Here is a 19,154-nt window from a genome sequence, read left to right as displayed (position 1 = left end):
TCTTCTTAGTTGTGATCTATCTAACTGCAGAGAATAGAAACTGTATACCTGCGCTCCTGGGGAGAATACCATCACCAGCAGGCACTTGAATCAGCAACGATTTAATCGGGCACCCTGATCAGTAGTGTTTCAGTCCTCATGAGCATTTCTTTAATTGCAGTCTCCTTCTGCCCAGAGCAGACACATAAAAACACCAGACTTCTGATGTCACTATTTTACAAACAGTGGCCTGCAGGACAAAGCTGAGCAGAAAGTCCATGGGTTGTAGTAACAGTCATTTCAATTAATGAGCAATAAAAGAAATAGCTGCTCTGTAGACTTAAGGGAATTCCCTCTTTATACTTTATAACACTGTCTGGTCACATTTATGTAAATGATTCAGATCTTCTTGATATCTTGATTTATTCAGTGCTGACAAGACCAGACTAGTCTGAGTTTTCTGCAGACTTTCATAGTTGAGAAATAAATTTTGCATGAAAGAGCCACCTCTTGTCTCATGGAAAAGCTACAGCACGCTTAGGCCTACCGGAAACAAAACTCTCTTATGAGGAGGTCTCACGGTTGCTTACTTTGTAGGTCCCCCAATTCGCTGATGAGCTATACCAGGTGATTGTATAGTGACCTGCCAACACTCCTCCACCACTGCTTCTGTAGCCTCAAACTTAATTTTATTCAGACCAAAAACACATACACACAAAAAAACTATTGATACTATAACACCAGCAGCTTACTACAAAGTGAAGAGCAGTGCACCACATTATTCCAACTTGAGCAGACCACCAGCTGAGAAGGTACCACAGACACCTCAACAAGCCCACTGATTGAGAAGACCTACACAAACCAAACAGGTTCCAGGAGCAGAGGAATCTGAACTCCCAAATTCTTATTTTTAAGTTTTTGGTAAATCCAAAAAAGTCCATTTCTTATGAGGTTGTGTGGAGGAGGGCGGGTATTGTCAGCACTAAATTTCACTGGTAACATTTTATACTGGGGACGCAGGAGAGGCAGACAGGAAAAGATATTTTAAAAAAAACACAAAGAAAAAACCCACAAATAGTCATAGAAAGAGATTTCCCAGATTCAGACAAGATCAAATACCAATAAATTCTCCAGTAACCCAGAACTTTTTCTGTAAACGTATGTAATTTATCTCTCATCAGAATGTTAGTCTGAGTTCCAAAACCTTGCCCCTCTGCCCTTCTCTCTAGATAAGCCAAGTACAAGACAAGCGGCAAGAAGCTGCTTAGTACTTCAGGATCTGTCCTCTCTGGAAGCTTAAGGGTTACAGCCCAGTGCTCAATGAACATTCATCCCCAGCACTGCTCAGCTACAGAAAAGACCAGGGCCTGAATAGTGTAAAGTGCGATAAGCCACTCAGAACTCAGAGATGCATTGTTTAAAACAGGGATCAGCAACCTTTCAGAAGCGCTGTGCCGAGTCTTCACTTAGGCCATGTCTACATCTAAAATTTTGCAGCGCTGGTTGTTACAGCTGTATTAGTACAGCTGTATAGGGCCAGCGCTGCAGAGTGGCCACACTTACAGCAACCTGCGCTGCAAGTGCTGTTAGATGTGGCCACACTGCAGCGCTGTTGGGCGGCTTCAAGGGGTTTCGGGGAACGCGAGAGCAAACCGGGAAAGGAGACCAGCTTCGCCGCGGTTTGCTCTCGCGTTCCGCGAACCACCCTGCAAACCGGAGGGAAGGAGACCTGCTTGCTCGGGTTCGGGGAACGCGAGAGCAAACCGGGAAAGGAGACCAGCTTCGCCGCGGTTTTCTCTCGCGTTCCGCGAACCACCGTGCAAACCGCAGGGAAGGAGACCTGCTTGTTCGGGGAACGCGAGAGCAAACCGCGGCGAAGCTGGTCTCCTTCCCCGCTTTGCTCTCGCGTTCCCCGAACCGCCGAGCAAGCAGGTCTCCTTCCCTGCGGTTTGCAGGGTGGTTCGCGGAACGCGAGAGCAAACCGCGGCGAAGCTGGTCTCCTTCCCCGGTTTGCTCTCGCGTTCCCGGAACCACCCTGCAAACCGCAGGGACGGAGACCTGCTTGCTCGGGGTTCGGGGAACGTGAGAGCAAGCCGGGGAAGGAGACCAGCTTGATTACCGGAGGCTTCCTCAGGTATGCTGGGATACCTGCTTATTCCACGGAGGTCAAGAAAAGCGCTGGTAAGTGTCTATACTTGATTACCAGCGCTGGATCACCAGCGCTGGATCCTCTACACCCGAGACAAAACGGGAGTACGGCCAGCGCTGCAAACAGGGAGTTGCAGCGCTGGTGGTGCCCTGCAGATGTGTACACCTCCTAAGTTGCAGCGCTGTAACTCCCTCACCAGCGCTGCAACTTTCTGATGTAGACAAGCCCTCATTCACTCTAATTTAAGGTTTTGCATGCCAGTAAATACATTTTAACGTTTTTAGAAGTTCTCTTTCTATAAGTCTATAATATATAACTAAATAATTGTTGTATATAAAGTAAATAAGGTTTTTAAAATGTTTAAGAAGCTTCATTTAAAAATTAAATTAAAATATAGAGCCCCCCGGACCGGTGGCCAGGACCTGGGCAATGCGAGTGCCACTGAAAACCAGCTCACGTGCCGCCTTCGGCACCCGTGCCATAGGTTGCCTACCCTTGGTTTAAAATATGCAAGAAAGTATAAACAGCACCTCCACACAGCCAGAAACAACTTGAGGCACGGAATGTAGTCAGAACAAGCCACATGCAGCACTTGCAGAACAAGCAAGAAGCCAATGTTAAATTATTTCCATCACCTAACCATTCTTACCCCAATACACTTGCATACTATATGAAAGAAAACATACAAAAAAACCACACAGCAATACTTACAGTCCATTCACTTTATGATGTGCCCCAAAATTTGACTTGCCACATTTAAAAGATTCTAGCAGAGACTTGCAGTGAGTTCTCAGACTTGTGTGCAAATTATAATTTTTATACACACAGTATATTAGTTCATTACATAGTATTAAAAATTAGAGCTAGATTACAATTATCAAACTAATATTAGTTTGATCACTTATATGCTAAACTTGCAAAATTCAAATGATTCATAAGGGACATCCTGTTATTAGTGCGAATTAACAACCTATTCATATGGAACAAGAATAGAAAGATATATTTCTTTTAATCTATTATTTCATGGAATATTCTTCGTGAGCCGTTTCCCAAGGCCACTAAGGTTTCTTGCCAACTACAGAACCAGTTTCTCCTCTCTTGGTTTTCACACCTCAACTGCTAGAACAGGGCCTCATCCTCCCTGATTGAACTATCCTCGTTATCTCTAGCTTGCTTGCTAGCATATATATATATATATATATATATATATATTGCTAGCATATATATATACACACACACACACACACACACACCCCCCTGCCCCTGGAAATTTCCACTACATGCATCTGAGGAAGTGGGTATTCACCCATGAAAGCTCATGCTCCAAAACGTCTGTTACTCTATAAGTTGCCACAGGATTCTTTGCTGCTTTTACAGATCCAGACTAACACGATATTTGGGATAACTGTGAATTCAGAGGCTTTTTGTATGGAGATGCCTACAGGACGCCAGCTGGCTGGTTACAGCTAGATTAAATATTTAGGATAAACTAAGAATAGCCACCCCAAAATATTCATTATGTTCATTCACATTAAATAATGTGCTATTACTAAACTGAACACTTTACTTTGTAGGTTGCACCCAATTTCTATTTTTGAGATAGTATGTGCCTCAAAGAGCTCACAATGCCTTCTTTTATATTTATTTTGGAAAGCACTTAAACACATACATACCCCACCACTGCAAATACAATATGCATGTTTCTGGTTCTGTGGGAGATCTCTCTCTAAAAATCTCTAGAGACAGGTTGGATTCACCTCTGCATCCAGGTAGTGCTATGATAAGTGAAAAGAAGTTTGCCCAGTGGCTGACGAATTACTATAATTTCAAAGTTTATGAAAACTCTTAAGTTTGGCTTGGACAAACTGGCTAAACTAGAGATGATTGTCATCTGGTGGCTTTTTGGAACCAACCAGAGGACACAGTGGTGCACAATGGTTAAAAGGATCCCCCATCTCTGAGGCATATTATTTCACTAGGGAGTAATGCAAGATCTCCACAGAAAGCCTGTGTCACATCAGTCATGATAATCACCACAAGATGTATACATACACTCACACAAAGTCATGTTTTCAGGTCTGAATTGGGGCCAGCCACCAGAAATTGAAAAACATCTTCGCCCGAAAGAAACCAGTTTATCTGTCTATCTACAGAATGTCTGCCTGATCACAGTGCTAATCAAGTGATTGCAAATTCTCCAGGGGAAACTCTAGGCAGGAAAACAGGGTAGGGGTTATCCTGTTTCCAAATAGACAAAAATGGATTTTTGGACTACAGCTGTAGGTACACTCCAGCTCCTTCACCTAGGAAGGTAAGCGAATAGTGGGTTTTATTCATGAAAAGGAAAAAAAACAGCCAGCCAGGCTCGTAAATGTGGGGAGAAGAACTTTGGGTAAGATGAACTTCATGAGATAACAGGCTATCTTGTTAATTAAGTCTAGGCTCTAGTATGTGTGTTATATAGTTTTATTGTCTATGCAACCCTTCGTTTCCAATATTTCTGGCTGCTATCATTCGAATCTCTGTTCTTTGGTCAATAAACTTATATTGGTCTTGCTTTGTCTAGAAAAGAACCTAAGCCCTGGTCTACACTACAGGGTTAGGTCGAATTTAGCCATGTTAGGTCGATTTTATAGTGCTTGTGTAGACGCATTCAACTCCGTTCCGTCGACCTAAAGGGCTCTTAAAATCGATTTCTGTAATCCTCCCCGGTGAAGGGAGTAGCACTAAAAATCAAACTTGCTGGGTCAAATTTGGGGTAGTGTAGATGCAAATCAATGTTATTGGCCCCCGGGAACTATCCCAGAGTGCTCCAATGTGACCGCTCTGGACAGCGCTTTCAACTCCGATGCACTAGCCAGGTACACAGGAAAAGCCCCTGGAACTTTTGAATTTCATTTCCTGTTTGGTCAGTGTGGCGAGCTCAGCAGCACAGGTGACCACGTAGTTCCCCCAGAATCGCAAATAAGCTCCAGCATGGAGCTAACGGGAGACACTGGATCAGACTGCTGTATGGAGAGAAGAATCTGTGCAAGCAGAACTCCAATCAAAAAAGAAGAAATGCTAATATATATGCCAAAAATTGCACAGGGCATGATGGACAGAGGCTACAACAGGGACACACAGCAGTGCTACGTAAAAGCCAAGCATCTCAGGCAAGCCTACCAATGACAAAGGAGGCAAACGGTCACTCTGGGTCAGATCCCCATATATGTCGCTTCTATAATCAGCCGCATGACATTCTAGAGGGAGGACCCTATCACTACCCCACCACTGTCCGTGGACACCTGCAAGAGGGGAGGTTCACGCAACATGGAGAAGGAGGAAGAGGTGAATGCACAGCAGGCCTAACAATTTTTACTGTAGCATCTTTGTCCTCTGCTTCAGACAATGTTTTTAGTCCCAAAAAAGAGCAACCCCCACCCCCACCCCAAGATGCCAGAACCACTGGAAATGGGCCACAAACCACCTCTCATTCTAGTCCAGTCGCTGGAGGGGGAGATCAAGTAAAGAGTGGCCTCACCCTCCAGGCATGCTGCTCTGTTCAGGAGCCTCAAAGCATGGGCCCCAACCTCTCTCTAGTGGAGATTTCACTTAAGGCTAGCTGTGGTAGATGGGCCTTTCACGGGACTCTCCTAGAGCTACACATCTGTGATATGCCTCAGAGAAGTCCAACTTGCCAGGTAAGCCAGGTCAGGGAGAACAAAGATGTGACTGGAAGAAAAAAACAAAACACAAACAACACACACAGATGCTCCATGTTTTCTCCTAGTGCACTTAACTCAGAGAGACAGAAGAATGGCTTGTGGATCAGGTTACTAGCCTTTTCTTCCACATCTAAGAGCCTCGTATTATATATAAAAATAGTGACTGACTATGTTCACTACCTAATTGTAAAAATCCCCAGTGACATTCTGGCCACAGTTGGTCTGTATTAATTCAGTTTTTCTTCTCAGCAACAATCGCCATGCATTACCAGAGACTCTAAGGGTAGATCTATGCTGCAACATAAGTCAGGCCTAGGCTCAAGCCTAAGCCCCTCTTCCCTCTCTACACAAATCACGCTAACCCAAGGCTCAGATCCAGGATTCCAGGGCCTTGCAGGGTCCACGCCAGACTCAAGCCATGACCCAGGGTTCAAGCTCTGTTACTTTGCACGGTACAGGCAGCCCTGCTTGACTTTAGTCCTGGGAATCCCTCCGAAGCGTCTTACAATCCCATGGGCCAACTTCCTTTGTCCCCTCTATCACAAGAATCTCCAATTGACCCACTGAAAATGGAAGCAATTCCTCCTTGGCATACAACAGCAGCAGCTCAGGCTAGCAAAGTGCATCCACGGATTGTATGTCAGCAGCTTGTCTCTCCCTCTCGTCCTCCCCCCCAATCAAAATGGTAGCCAGGAAATGCAAAACAATACAGAATATCTTTAAAGTATATTTTTACTGGAAAGACAGGTTTTGCTCGGGCATTCCTCTTTCTTAAAAATAACCTTGCATTCCCATGCTTGTAAAGGAGAAAAAAATATTCCATTTTCAAATCTATTTCATTTCAGTTAGAGGTAATCCACAGGCAACAAAATCATTTGTCCAAAATAAGTCTGAGGATTGAATTTTTGTCCAGAAATGTGCCGGGGGCAGGGAGGAAGAAAGATGTAGAGTTCTGCATGTTTGCATGCAGCCATAACTTGGCTAAACCATTTGGAAGCAGACACCAGCACTCTGTTGACCCCTTTGTGAATTCTGACCCAATCCTGGGTGCTGATAGCTGCACACTTTTCCTGAAGCAGGAACTCTAAATAGGTAGTAATACTGCAGGGGAAGGGCATATCTTCCAGGGCCACCTCAATAGCTGGCCAGCCTAGTCCACTCAGACATGCTGTTCAGTTCCCAGATGTTTGAATACTTCTCTTGCATTAACTGCAGGTTTCCCCACCAACAGCTTGAAACAACATCTCTCTTTGCCAATCAGGCACCACAAAAACTGTTATGTCCTCCAAAATGTCAGAGGCCTACACGGTTAAAAAATAAAATAAATAAATAAATAAAAGCTTTTGTAGCACAGCCATGGACCGCCTCCCCATTCCTCCAGCCCAAGTAGTTTTGCAATTTTTAGAAAACAAACCAAAAATACAAACACCACAGCTTTGAATTTTTAAACTTACCATTGTCTCTGCATTTCTTCACTGTGATTAAACAGGCTGTGTCAGGGAGCTTCTGTGGACTGAAGCATACCTTTCACAATATACTGAATTTCAGTTTCAAAAAAGTAACATTTTAAGTCCTTGAAATGGAACATGAATTTTTTCTGTGCTCCTGCACTGGGCTAGTTGAGATGATAACCTTCTGCCGTGTCCTGTTCCAGGCCTCTCGACCTCGACGGGCCACAGGACCGCCACAGCTCACCCACACTTCAGTACAAGCCTGGCCCAGTGTGCCTTCACAGACCATTCCAAGAGGAAGCATTTCCATGATGAACTTACAGTTGAATTCCTCGAGCGAGCCCAAAAGCAGGTGCAGTATCAGAAACAGAAACCGAAGGCTGGAGAAAAAAAAAAGACTTGCCAAGAAGCAAGAGGACAGCTGGCTACACAGTGAGGACAGGGTTTCACAGTTCCTGGAAAAGGAATGGTGACTAAGGCAGGAGGACAGAGTTCAGCAGAGGAGAACTGTCAGAGTCGCTGATGCGAATCATGGCTGCATGAGCACGGGCTCCTGCTGCCTCTCCCACACAACAGCCTGAGTCCCCTGCACTGTACCATTGAATGTGGTCTAGAAATAGCTTGGAAAACTCCATGGCTAGGTGACCCATGAAATCGGGCCCCAAGAGTAGCTGGGCTGGGCAATTTAGCCCCACACAGTCCACTGTCTTGACCTCCTTCCCTGTGTAAGCCTCCACCCCTCTCCCCTGGCACCAAGTGAGCAGGAAACAACGAAACAAGGGGTGGGAGTAGGGGACATGCAATGGTAGTGGTTTCTGTCATGTACATGGTTTCCACTGTTTGCATTTGTTCCTGTACTTATTTTGTTTTAGTTTTAGAAAGGTTCTGTTGTAACTAGAGTTTTTATGTGGTAATGGCAGCTGGCCTGCTGCCAAAGGGTGAATGTTGTACTATTTTAATATGTCGACCAATAAAGCAGTTTGTCATCAAAAGTTTATTACTATCATTGATTCTTAACATTCAAATACAGATTGTAACAGGTAAACACATGATCAGGAACCATTAGGAATTAGTAAGCAAACACTATTCTGCTGTACAATTAGGTACAGAAGTCTACTCTTCAATAACTTCCTTATATGAATCTCTACTGTAAATCATCCCCATTTCATAATTCATTTCATTCATAAGTACACTGCATAGCAATCAACCCCCCCAAAACCAATTAGCCCAACCCCTCTCACACACACCCCAAAAGCACATTCACGGAGGTACTATTCCTCCCTCTTCCATTGGGCCATGCAAGTCCATAATGTGGGAACACAATGCATCCCTGACTTCTGTTGCCTTGGTGCACCAGCTCCAGCTGTGGGAGGTGCACTTTCTGGTTGAGTGTACTGATTCAGTAGCCCCTCGCTAGCATAGGGCTATTCAAGGGAAAATGGACCACCTCCAAACTTCACAAAGATTGTGAAGAGCACAGCAAGCCACAGTAAGGCAGACAACACATGATGACACTGACATCCAAACATGTCTGTAAAAATCTCCAACAGGATTTCAATCACCATTCTACACTTGCTGAGAATGTAATTAAACCATCTTTTGCCAGGGCCTCTGAAATCAGGGTACTGTTTCATAAGCCAAGGCAAAAATGGGGTATGTGGGGTCCCCAAGAACAGGAACTCAGTCTATGATGTCACTTGGCAAGATAGTGTCCCAGCCCATCAAGGAATCTTGTAGACCCATTTGCCAAAAGTACTGGCATCGTGAACTTCCCTCTTGCAGTCTACATTGACATTCATAAATCAACTTCAGTGGTGCACGAGGGCCTGCATAACAATGAAGTAGCACCCTTTGCAGTTTATGTACACATACTCCTTGAGGAGGGCAAACCATGGGCACCAGTCCCACCAATGGCCCCAGCACAGTTTGAAACCACCACTCTCTCAAAGCCAGAAATTACCCCAGGAATATCTTTATGACTGCCACTTTGGGTAAAGTGGCGGCGGAGGTTTGAGGCAGTCAGGTATGTGGTTTACCCCCAGTCAACTCTCCAACAAACTGGTTTGCAATAGACCTAGAGCAGTCTGGCACAGCCACCTTCCAGAGTTGCTATAGCAACACACTTCTAGAGCAGCAAGGGTGCCCTCCTTTGCGAATCTCTCTTACTGGCGGGTTCGGGCAAGCTGCTCACAAAGCTCTACAAATATAGCTTCTTTAATGCAAAAGTTCTGGACCCATTGCTGGTCATCCCAGGTCTGCATGATTATGTGAAATCACCAGTCTGTGCTGTGGCCCTGCTCCAGAAACACACTGCATGAAAGGGGCATCAGCGGCTGTACCAAGCGTAATGCACAGCATCAACCCATTCAAGTCAGCCTTGCCTGGGTACGCCTCATTCTCTCCTCCTCCATAAGCTGTGTCAAGTACCTTTGGTGGGTCAGAAAATGCCATTGAAACATCTACCAGCATCAAACAGAAGCTCTGCCTGTTTCCTGACACAGGAGTGACAGAGTAAACCAAGAGAACTTCTTGAAAAGACGCCTCCTCCATGTTGCTGGCAAGCTATGTGGGCCAGCTGTTCAAACTTCCTGAAGTGTGCAGGGTGGGCAATCAAGTTTCCCCTCACAGTGCACCACAGACATAGGGCCTGAGCATCCAAATTCCAGGTGGCCACTAGGGAGTCTGGGATATGGGTTAGTTTGACTTGGATCTTTAAGCTGCACTATGGACACCATAGCCTCATGTTCAAGCCCAAGTTAGAAAAATCTTAACCTAGGGTTAAAAATCAGTGCAAGGCGCTCAAGCCCTGGGTTTTCTAACCCAGGGCCAGCTAACTCAAGTCCCACTAACCCTGGGTTCACATTGCAGTGCAGCAAAACTCTTAATTTCTTGGTCAACTCAACAGGACCATCATTTACATAAAGGGTAAGACATACCATTAAACATTTTAAAGCAGCCACAGTTTTCTGAGATAGCCATGTAGGCAAAAAAGTAGATTTGTATTTATGAGGTAAAACGGAATTTCCCCTCACCCCTTGGAAAACATAGAATGCATATCAAGTGAGCACAGAACTCCTATAATCCAACAGTGATACTTTGCCTCAGGTGGGCTCTACCTGTTCCAATTTAGATACGTCTAGCTACTCTTCACCAACATCAAAATAAAGTCAACCACAGGTGATTAATTTAGCTCCCATAAAATTCTAGTTTAGTGTTCATGAAGAAAATCTGAGTGAGAAGAAGAACACACACAGGGAGGAAAGTCAAGAAGTTCATATATTCGTATCTTCACTATGTTTTGTGGGAATCTTTCAAGAAAGATGAGACCCTCCCATACCACTGCTTCCTTTCCCCAAAAAAGGAAAGTATAGCTAAGCCCCTTTCCTCTCCATTTAAACCAATTTTTACTGAAAAAATCCTAAGTATTATTCAGTTCCCCTTTCCCCTGATTTTCACCCTACTTTTATATCAAACATGAAAATAAAACTTGTTTTATTAGGAAAATACAATACATTAGTCTGTATGTATATGCAAAGCTGCCTGTTGAAGTAATGCTACGTATTAGCCTAGAAGTTACACACAAACAGGCAGGCATACAAGCTCTGAAGTACATCTGAATGTACTGATGAATCTCATACCCACCATGTACAAATTTTAAGATGTTTGAAGTATTATCTGCTAAGATCTGACCCTACAATGGGAAGAAAATGAAAATCTGTATCAGAAAACGTTTCAAAACACAAGGTTTTTTTTTTTAAACAAAAGCAGGAGAAAAGGATGATGTTGAGTGTATGCACTGCAAATTGTGTGGCCCAATTATTAAATAGAACTATTAGACTTGTAAATATTTATAGGCTACAACTGTAAACTGTTTATTCAAATGAAAAGTTGTTTGGGGATTAGAGATGTATTGCTTTCTTAAACTTACAGGTGGCATTGTGTTTTGAGTTCTGTTTTAGTTCTACAGCAAACTACACTGAATTCCATTCATCAAAGCATTAATCTACCAAACACTTTCCCCCACATCCTTCTGTCCACCAAAATAAACCCTAATATTTACCCAGAAAAAATATTTTTTCTACTGATTTTCACCTGTTTTTGTTGCAGTAATAAACACCAATAAATTCTTGGGAAAAAATAAATTGAATAAACTGAAAACAAAGGACCCTAACTACAGAAAAATACAATAATTGATATACGTAAATTCAGTACCACATACCATTACCCTGACAAAATCGTCTATCACAACACCAACAGCAAGCTTAACAATTTTTACTTCAACATCTTCATCCTCTGCCTCAGACAAATGTTCTAACTTTAAAATTCATGGTTACAGGTATAGGAAATTTCTCATATGCTTTTCTAACTATTAACTTGCAAATGCACTCTTGCCTCCTGAAGCACTGCTACAGCAGCAAATGGGCTATTCAAAAGGTAGGCCCAAAAGTCTACCACCAGTTTGCTATCAAGAAAGATGTGAACAAAAGTGATGGTTAAGAGGATATGAAGCTACTCCAGGTCATCGAACATTTCTTTTAACAAGAAACTCATGTTGAGAGACCTTGTTTTGTTCCTACCCATGAAATATAGATCTTGAACATTAAATATGGACTTTGTATGAAGCATGCACATGACCCTACCCTGCTTTTTTGTAACAGCAGGGCTTAATGGCACCTTGAGAATCAGGCTACAGCTGCCGTGGAGTTATGAGCAAGGGTATTGCTGCTAGAAAGCTGGCCAGGTCTGCTGCAAAACCTGAGGATGTTCTCATGCCAAACATGAAGTATTGTAGTTTTGTAGATTTAGATTAAGGGATAGAACTAAGCTAGCCCACTCCAGCAAACCCCAATTTAAAAAATAAATAAATAAAAAATAAAGTGCTATGGCCTAGTAGCAGACTTAATAGCCATTCAAAATTAGAAGGCAGACAGGAGTTAAGGGAATTTTTGCCCCAGAACTCATGGGCATTCCGTTCTATCAGTTCTGCACCAAATTATGGCCCAACCACAAGTGTGGAAAGTGGACTCAGGAAATTACAAGGAGTTCAAATCCACTCTGGCTGGAACTGGACAACAGGGGTTAGATCATTCCCTTTGACGCATCTGGCATTGGCCACTGCTGAAAGACAAGATACTAGATGCATCATTGATCTCAACCACTGTGGCCATTCTTAGGTACCTTTGACTTACGCTGTAGGCCCTACTTCCTACTAGCAAGAAAGGAAGTGATGACAAAGTGTACAGAAACAAAGTGGTTAATTCTCATGAGATCACTGAATGCCTGGCCTCCGCAAGACCAGATATCTACATGAGCAAACAGATACAAACCAAGACGCATCATGGGTTCCACTAAGCTTTCTTATTGAACATCCTTCCATATTTGATTACATCAGAACTTATTAAAAGTGGTCTTGCTTTTTTCTTAGTTTAAGTCAGGAAAAAAATAAAGTATATCATCGCAGCAGTCATACAGTATACAGAGAACAAAAATCAGCCATAGAGAGGAAAGAAAAAGGTGGTGGGAGAAGAAAAATGCAGGGCTAATTTTCTGCACATGCTACACCACCTGTAACTTCACTACAAGAGACAGACAGTTACTATAGACACACTCTTCTTGAAAATTTATGGGACAAGTTTACCTCAACATTTCAGTTGAACGCAAAACAAAGTGATTCACATGTGTAATTGCTCAGTTTATATAAAGTGATGAACAATCAGGATATACAGTCCACTCTTACAAATGCATTACTCTAAATTCATCCCAGCAGCCTCTCATGCCTCTCACACCATGAATATATATGGTCCCATGACTCTTAAGATCAGCACAGCAGCAACTTCCAGGAAAAAAAAGGAGAGCCCCTCTATGGACTTAACTCTTCCCTTGCAGAACACTTCATTATACTTTTGTTGAAGTGACACCATCAAGACGTTTTAGGTTTGAAATGCAGATTTTTATTAGAAAAGGACAGTCATATTAAAACAATGACAGAGTACTTGTATTATTGATTGGTTGTAAACTCTAAGCCGCTTTCCCACTTTCCCCCCTTCTCCTCTTTGCTTTGGATTGGACACTACATTCACCTTGCCCTACACTATCTGCACAACATCCACCTCTACCTGTCAGTAGGTGTGCAGAGAAAGTTACGGATGTAGATTCTCAGATGTTTTTAGGTTTTCAAAATAAAAAATTTTATTTAAAAAGAGAAGAGTGGAGTACATGCACCTCCATATGCACAGTTCTAAATTACTAATGTCTTGAGCCATACTGTGTGCAAATTCTTCAGTTTTAACTGTACTCGTTGTCCAAAGTAATCAAACACACAAAGGAGCAACAGTGACTGACTCAGGTTAGAAGGAGCAGAGCAGCATCTGTCCAGAGGTTGTTAGACCTTCATCTGAACTACTGATGCTCTTCCACCCCTCATTGGAGTGAGCACTGATTAGTTATTTTCTGAGCACTTCCAACTGAGAAGCCCTCAAACATCTCCTTATCTATGAATGCCCAACTGAAACATTAATCAAACATCACTCCCAAGAAGAATTTGTCAACTGTCAATGTATAACGGTAAAACACTGAACTAGAGTAGACTAGGACCAGATTCATAATTAGAACTGTATTTGAGTCTGGTTCTTCAAGAGTTAACAGCTGCTGCACTAACCCACTGTAATTCACATTACTTACCTTCCAGACTGGGTGATGGAAAAGCCAGCAGCAGCAGCACAGGAAGAATCATAACTCCATCTATCATTGTAGATCTGCAGAAAGAGCAAAAGGGAAAATAAGTGTACTTTAAACAACTAAGCAGTTGGATTTTCTTCTAGTAGGCTTTTATTAAAAAAAAAAACACAACAAAAACACAAACACACTCCTACAAATTGCACAACAATTCTTACAGGGGGAAAGGAGAAGGGGAGTCAGTTGGTATTGTACTGCAGGTACAAAACAATACTGTTTTTGCTAAGCAGATTCAAACTCTTGAAAGCAAACCTTGTCTGGCACACACTTGAATTTCTGGGCTTTCAAACCAAACCATTAAGATTTAAAAGAAAAAAAAAAGTGAACTTCATACACGCAGTACAAATCTTTTTAAGTTGAAGATGTGTCAGAAGAGGGGCACTGCCTGCCAATGCAGACAGCCATAGAACACTGGTGGACAAGTCCCACTATTAGATTTTCTTTAAAACAGAGAAAGTTACTAGAAGGGAAGAGGGCACCTCCATAGTTCAGCGACTACTTTTAGTAATTAAATTTCCAGTTGTATTCTGCATTATTTGTGAAGGGTTCCATTCCAGTGACCCCAACACTATTCCTCTGCTACTAAACATTAGAACAATTGCATCTAGTGAGAGAACTAAGGGATATTTCCAGCATGTGCATAGTTTCTAGATACAAGAGAATTCATTAGATTTCCTATATTTCACTAGTTTTTCCCCACAAATTGGTGGTTTCCCTCCTCACACACATGAAAAGAAGAAGATCGGACTGTCACTGCAAAGAAATATATTAAACAGGTTTCTGAGAAAACCACCTATACCATAGCAATCACTTATGTTTTCCATCAAAACGGTCTCCTTTCTTTCCAATGCTAAATCTCTGGAATTAAACTCCATACACTTCTAAATCAAAAATGGAGGCAATAGCTTGTTTAACACAAGTTATTCTCTTCAAGGGAGAAAGTGATTAGGACTATCCTAATGGAAGTATTTTATAGTCCCTATTTACTTTCTTGGAAGTGGTTTCTGTTTGAGTGGATCAAATTTGGAAAACTCAGTACCTTCATTTCTCACTCAAAAGAAAAACTTGCTTTTTAACCCAGGCTGCTAGTGACTTAATGCAGAAATAAAGCAGGGTATGGTATGGGGAAGCTTTACCTGGCAGAAAGCTGACTCAGAAGACAGGCAATCAATCTTTAAAAAAATTCAGTATTTTTAAATAGCTGGAAAGGATTTGACATGAAAAAAAAATTGTGCAGATTGATGGATATGACTAGAACACTCTTCCCCACACCATTCCATCACTGGGTCTCATTTGAACTGACATCGTAAGCAAGTCTTCTCTTGATGACCACACCCAGATAAACTTCTGCACGCCTGGACAAAGGTGGTACAGTACACGTCTCTTTCGAGAGACCACAGGTTCAAATACACAGACCAAAAAAAATGGATTCTAGTGATGCTGCTCCACCACATGGAGTTGGTTAAGCCAGCAACCCTGAAGCAAACTATTAGTACAGAGTTGGGAGTTACCCTGTATCTGAAGGGAGTGAATTTGAAAGTTCACAGCACTCAGCCTCCTTTAGAAGTGGAGCAGCACATGCACTGACCCACATCCTGAAAAGGCTGTCAGACAGTCATGGGAAGAGAGGAAGACAGTAAAGCAAACAAACACTGAAGGAGAAAATTTAAATGGGAAATCATCAACAAAAAGAGGAAAAAGGGAACATTCTTGAGAAAAAAGAGTGGGTTAAGACATTAGAAATAAGAGCATGAAAGGCATTTTGCAGACCAGCAAGAGAGATACTGAAGAAACATTAAGATACAAAAAAAAGGGGGGGGGGGAGACAATCAGAAGACAGCAAGTTATTTTATCCCTTCCTCACCCCCCATGCAACCCTTCAAGAACACGCACTTATGACTTAATGGTTTGCCAGTTTCTTGAGAAACAGAACTTTTCCAGTTTTTGTTCCTCTCTTTGGTAAGAGTTGGCCTGGATGATGTTAAGAACTTAGTATTATGTCAATATGGGTCCACATTCACTACTTATGCTTCAAAACTAAGTGTTTGGCTGCACACAACACAGAAGGACAATAAATGTTCAGGAAACAGGACAGTTTCTTCCCTAATGGTGAATGGATCAACTTTTCAAAGTTGATCCATTCAATTAATTTTTCATCCCCAGACTATCATGCTATTTAGTGAATCCTTTTCAGATGCGCCTAAACACAAAAAAAGGAGGCCAGAAGAACCAGTTGATCTAATAAGTAATAGAGCAACTTTCAATAAATGTATCTCAAAGCACTTTAAAAAAAGGAGGTAAGTATAAATCTTGCCATTTTACACGTGGAAACAAACACTGAGAAGTAAAGTGACTTGCTCAAGTTCACCCAGTAGGCCAGTGACAGAATCAGGAACAGAACCCAAATCACCATCCACCAGATCTCACTGCTTTCCAATAGCACTCAGATTCAAAGTATTCTAGACACAACTCAAGCATTTCTTAACATTAAAAAAAGCCTGCTGACTAACCAACATTCAGAGATCTGTTTGAGGGCACCTATTTATATAAACCTCTTTGGACAACATGCCTTTTCTATTATAAATCTGAACAAAAAGGTCAGTCACACAGCATTCTAATCTGCATTTTATAATGTGCTATCTCATTGGGAAAGCAGATACCAAGAACCCTAGCCCTCCGCTTCTTTGCGACAATTCCCTTGGTATTCCTTCTCCTGAAAGCCTCAAAAGCATATTTTGCCTATATGTCCCATGAAGTGCTGTGTACACTAATGGCATTCTAAAAAAACCTGTGTATATTTGACAATTATGCCGTGTTTATGCAAACTAGGTACAGCCCCTGAGCTTCTGGCAAAATTACCACTGTGACTTCACAACTGAGTTACTCAACAACTGACTGGATTTCCTGCTGTGGTTGTAAGGCACAGGGCAGAGAGCTGAAGTGTGAGCTTCAAACCTTAATGAAATCTTGATTGTCCTTTGAAAGATGGGGGGGTGGAGTGAAGAGAGAGAGAGAGAGAGAGAGAAGGAAAAGGACTTTGAGAAGCAACCCATCAACACAGCTACAAAAAAAGATTGATTTTTTATATATATATATATATATATATATATATATATATATATATATATATATATATATAAATAAATAATATAAAAAAACAATCAGCAGCAGCAGCCGCCTTGGCAAAAAAGTTTGTTCTCTATAAAGATTTGTCTCTGCTCCAACAAGAACAAAAAACAAATTCCAAATAATAAAATTAGACTCCAGTAAGCAAGAGAACCAGAGCTCTCATTGTACGCGGTTATCCAGCTCCAGCCAACATACTGTGTTTATACAGTTGAAAGCCTGCCAAAAACTTTGGAAGAGACGTCAAGATCCCTTGCTGGTTGCCATTTTGCTCAGAGAATGAAGTATCTGCTGTTGGCCTGTTAATTCAGCTAGTTAAAAATAAACTAAGAAAGAAACTCATTTAAAAATCTGCTGCACAATCAGATGCCAACAATCAAAACAATGAAGGAGGTTCCACAGATTACCTCTTACCTCAACAGAAACGTATCAATCAAAAAACAGACCGTCCACAGTGATTAGGACATAAATGTTTATAAAAGAAATACAACCCTCTGTGCTTTGGTATCTGCTGGCTGAGCAGTCTTCTGATGTGTCAGATGGAAAAGTAGGGAGTAAGGGAGCGGGAAAGAAGTGGCAGCAGTTCAAGATAGCCTCAGAGCAGTTCAGTGCTGTTTTCTGTTCAAATGATCTGTCACTTGAGACTTATCCTCTGATAAGCACCTCAGCCACACAATCCCATCTCCAGCTAGCTGACTGGCTTCTCAGCTTTGATTTTCCCAGGACATCCTTGCCACTCTTGAAGCTTTAGATTAAACATTTCCTGCTGCAGAGATAAACCTGACAAAGGAACTACTGTTCCTGAGTCTGAAAGTGCAGAGAACTGAAGGAAGACAGCCGCGACTGCTCACCTGCAGGAATCAGACATATTTGTGGTTCTGTTTTTTGTTTTAATGCAGTTAAAAGGTGCAGTTTATTGGTTGTATCAATAAACATCAAAGATGACTCCCATAACTGTGCTCCAACAGGATTAGATGAGCATTGGCTTACAATTGTCTCAGTATTTGCTAGGTTATCAACCTACCACAAACCAAAGCAGACAAACCAATTCCAGCACGTCTAAGTTATGGTCACTGAAAATGCCTACCATATTCTACCTAATATGTGCTCTCTTTTGCTGAAGAGGAGGACACACTGCACTAAGTACACACAAATTTCCAAGCCCACGTTTTTTCCATAATTTATTTGATTTATTTTTGTCAAATAGATTGGATATGAACCTTGACATTTATTTATTCAGTAATAAGTCACCAGGACCTGATAACATTCATTCGAGTTCTGAAAGAAAATTATGAAATTTCAGATCATGAGTATGAAACCTATAGCTTAAATTAGCCTCTGTACCAGATGACTGGAGGATGGGCAATGAAACACTGATTTTTAGAAAAGGCTCTAGAGGTGATTCTGGCAACTACAGGCCAGTAAGCCTAACTTCAGTACAAGGCAAATTGGTTGCAGCTATAGTAAAGAACAAAATCAGACACAGATAAATCTGATATGTTGTGGAAGAGTCAACAGGACTTTTACTAAGGGAAGTCATGCCTCACCAATCTATTAGAATTCTTCAAAGAAGTCAACACGTGGAGAAGGGTGATCCAGTCGATACAGTGTGCTTGGTCTTTCAGAAAGCCTTTGACAAGATCCCTCAAAGGCTCTTCAGCAAACTAAACAGTCATGGGTAAGATTAAGATTTTTTACTAAAAAGTAACTGACAGTCACAGACAGGTTGCAGGCAATAAAGAAAAACTCACAGAACCCCATGAACTGTCTGTGACTTTTACTAAAAATAAGCAGAAGGGAGGGCTGAAGCAGGGAGAGGAATGACAGTTGGAGCCCCATTGCAGGGGAGACTGACAAGCTGGGGGGGAGGGAAGGAAATCATGCACACAGCCCTGGTTGCAGCAGCGGTGGTGCACATGCCTATACTGTATCCTTAATCATGGGATTAGAAGGAAGGTCCCCTCATGAATCAGTAGCTGGTTAAAAAAAGATAGGAAATAAAGGGTA

At 42.0% G+C, this 19,154-nt stretch overlaps 1 protein-coding gene across 4 annotated transcripts in view; it reads right to left on the bottom strand.

Moving 5' to 3' along the window:
• Positions 1–19,154, bottom strand: part of ACVR1 (activin A receptor type 1) — a 103,134-nt gene that overhangs the window by 44,366 nt on the left and 39,614 nt on the right. For 3 of the 4 annotated variants that reach the window (XM_050969259.1, XM_050969260.1, XM_050969258.1), the window contains one exon: positions 13,968–14,041. In XM_050969259.1, coding sequence (XP_050825216.1) covers positions 13,968–14,034 — 67 coding nt within the window. In that variant the 5' untranslated portion in view covers positions 14,035–14,041. Of the gene's footprint in view, positions 1–48; positions 243–13,967; positions 14,042–19,154 lie in introns of those variants that run through there. The other variant, XM_050969261.1, reaches the window with a different exon arrangement.

Source organism: Gopherus flavomarginatus, chromosome 10 (assembly GCF_025201925.1).
Source record: "Gopherus flavomarginatus isolate rGopFla2 chromosome 10, rGopFla2.mat.asm, whole genome shotgun sequence".
NCBI lineage: Eukaryota > Metazoa > Chordata > Testudines > Testudinidae > Gopherus > Gopherus flavomarginatus.
This window is presented reverse-complemented; position numbering and strand designations above follow the sequence as displayed.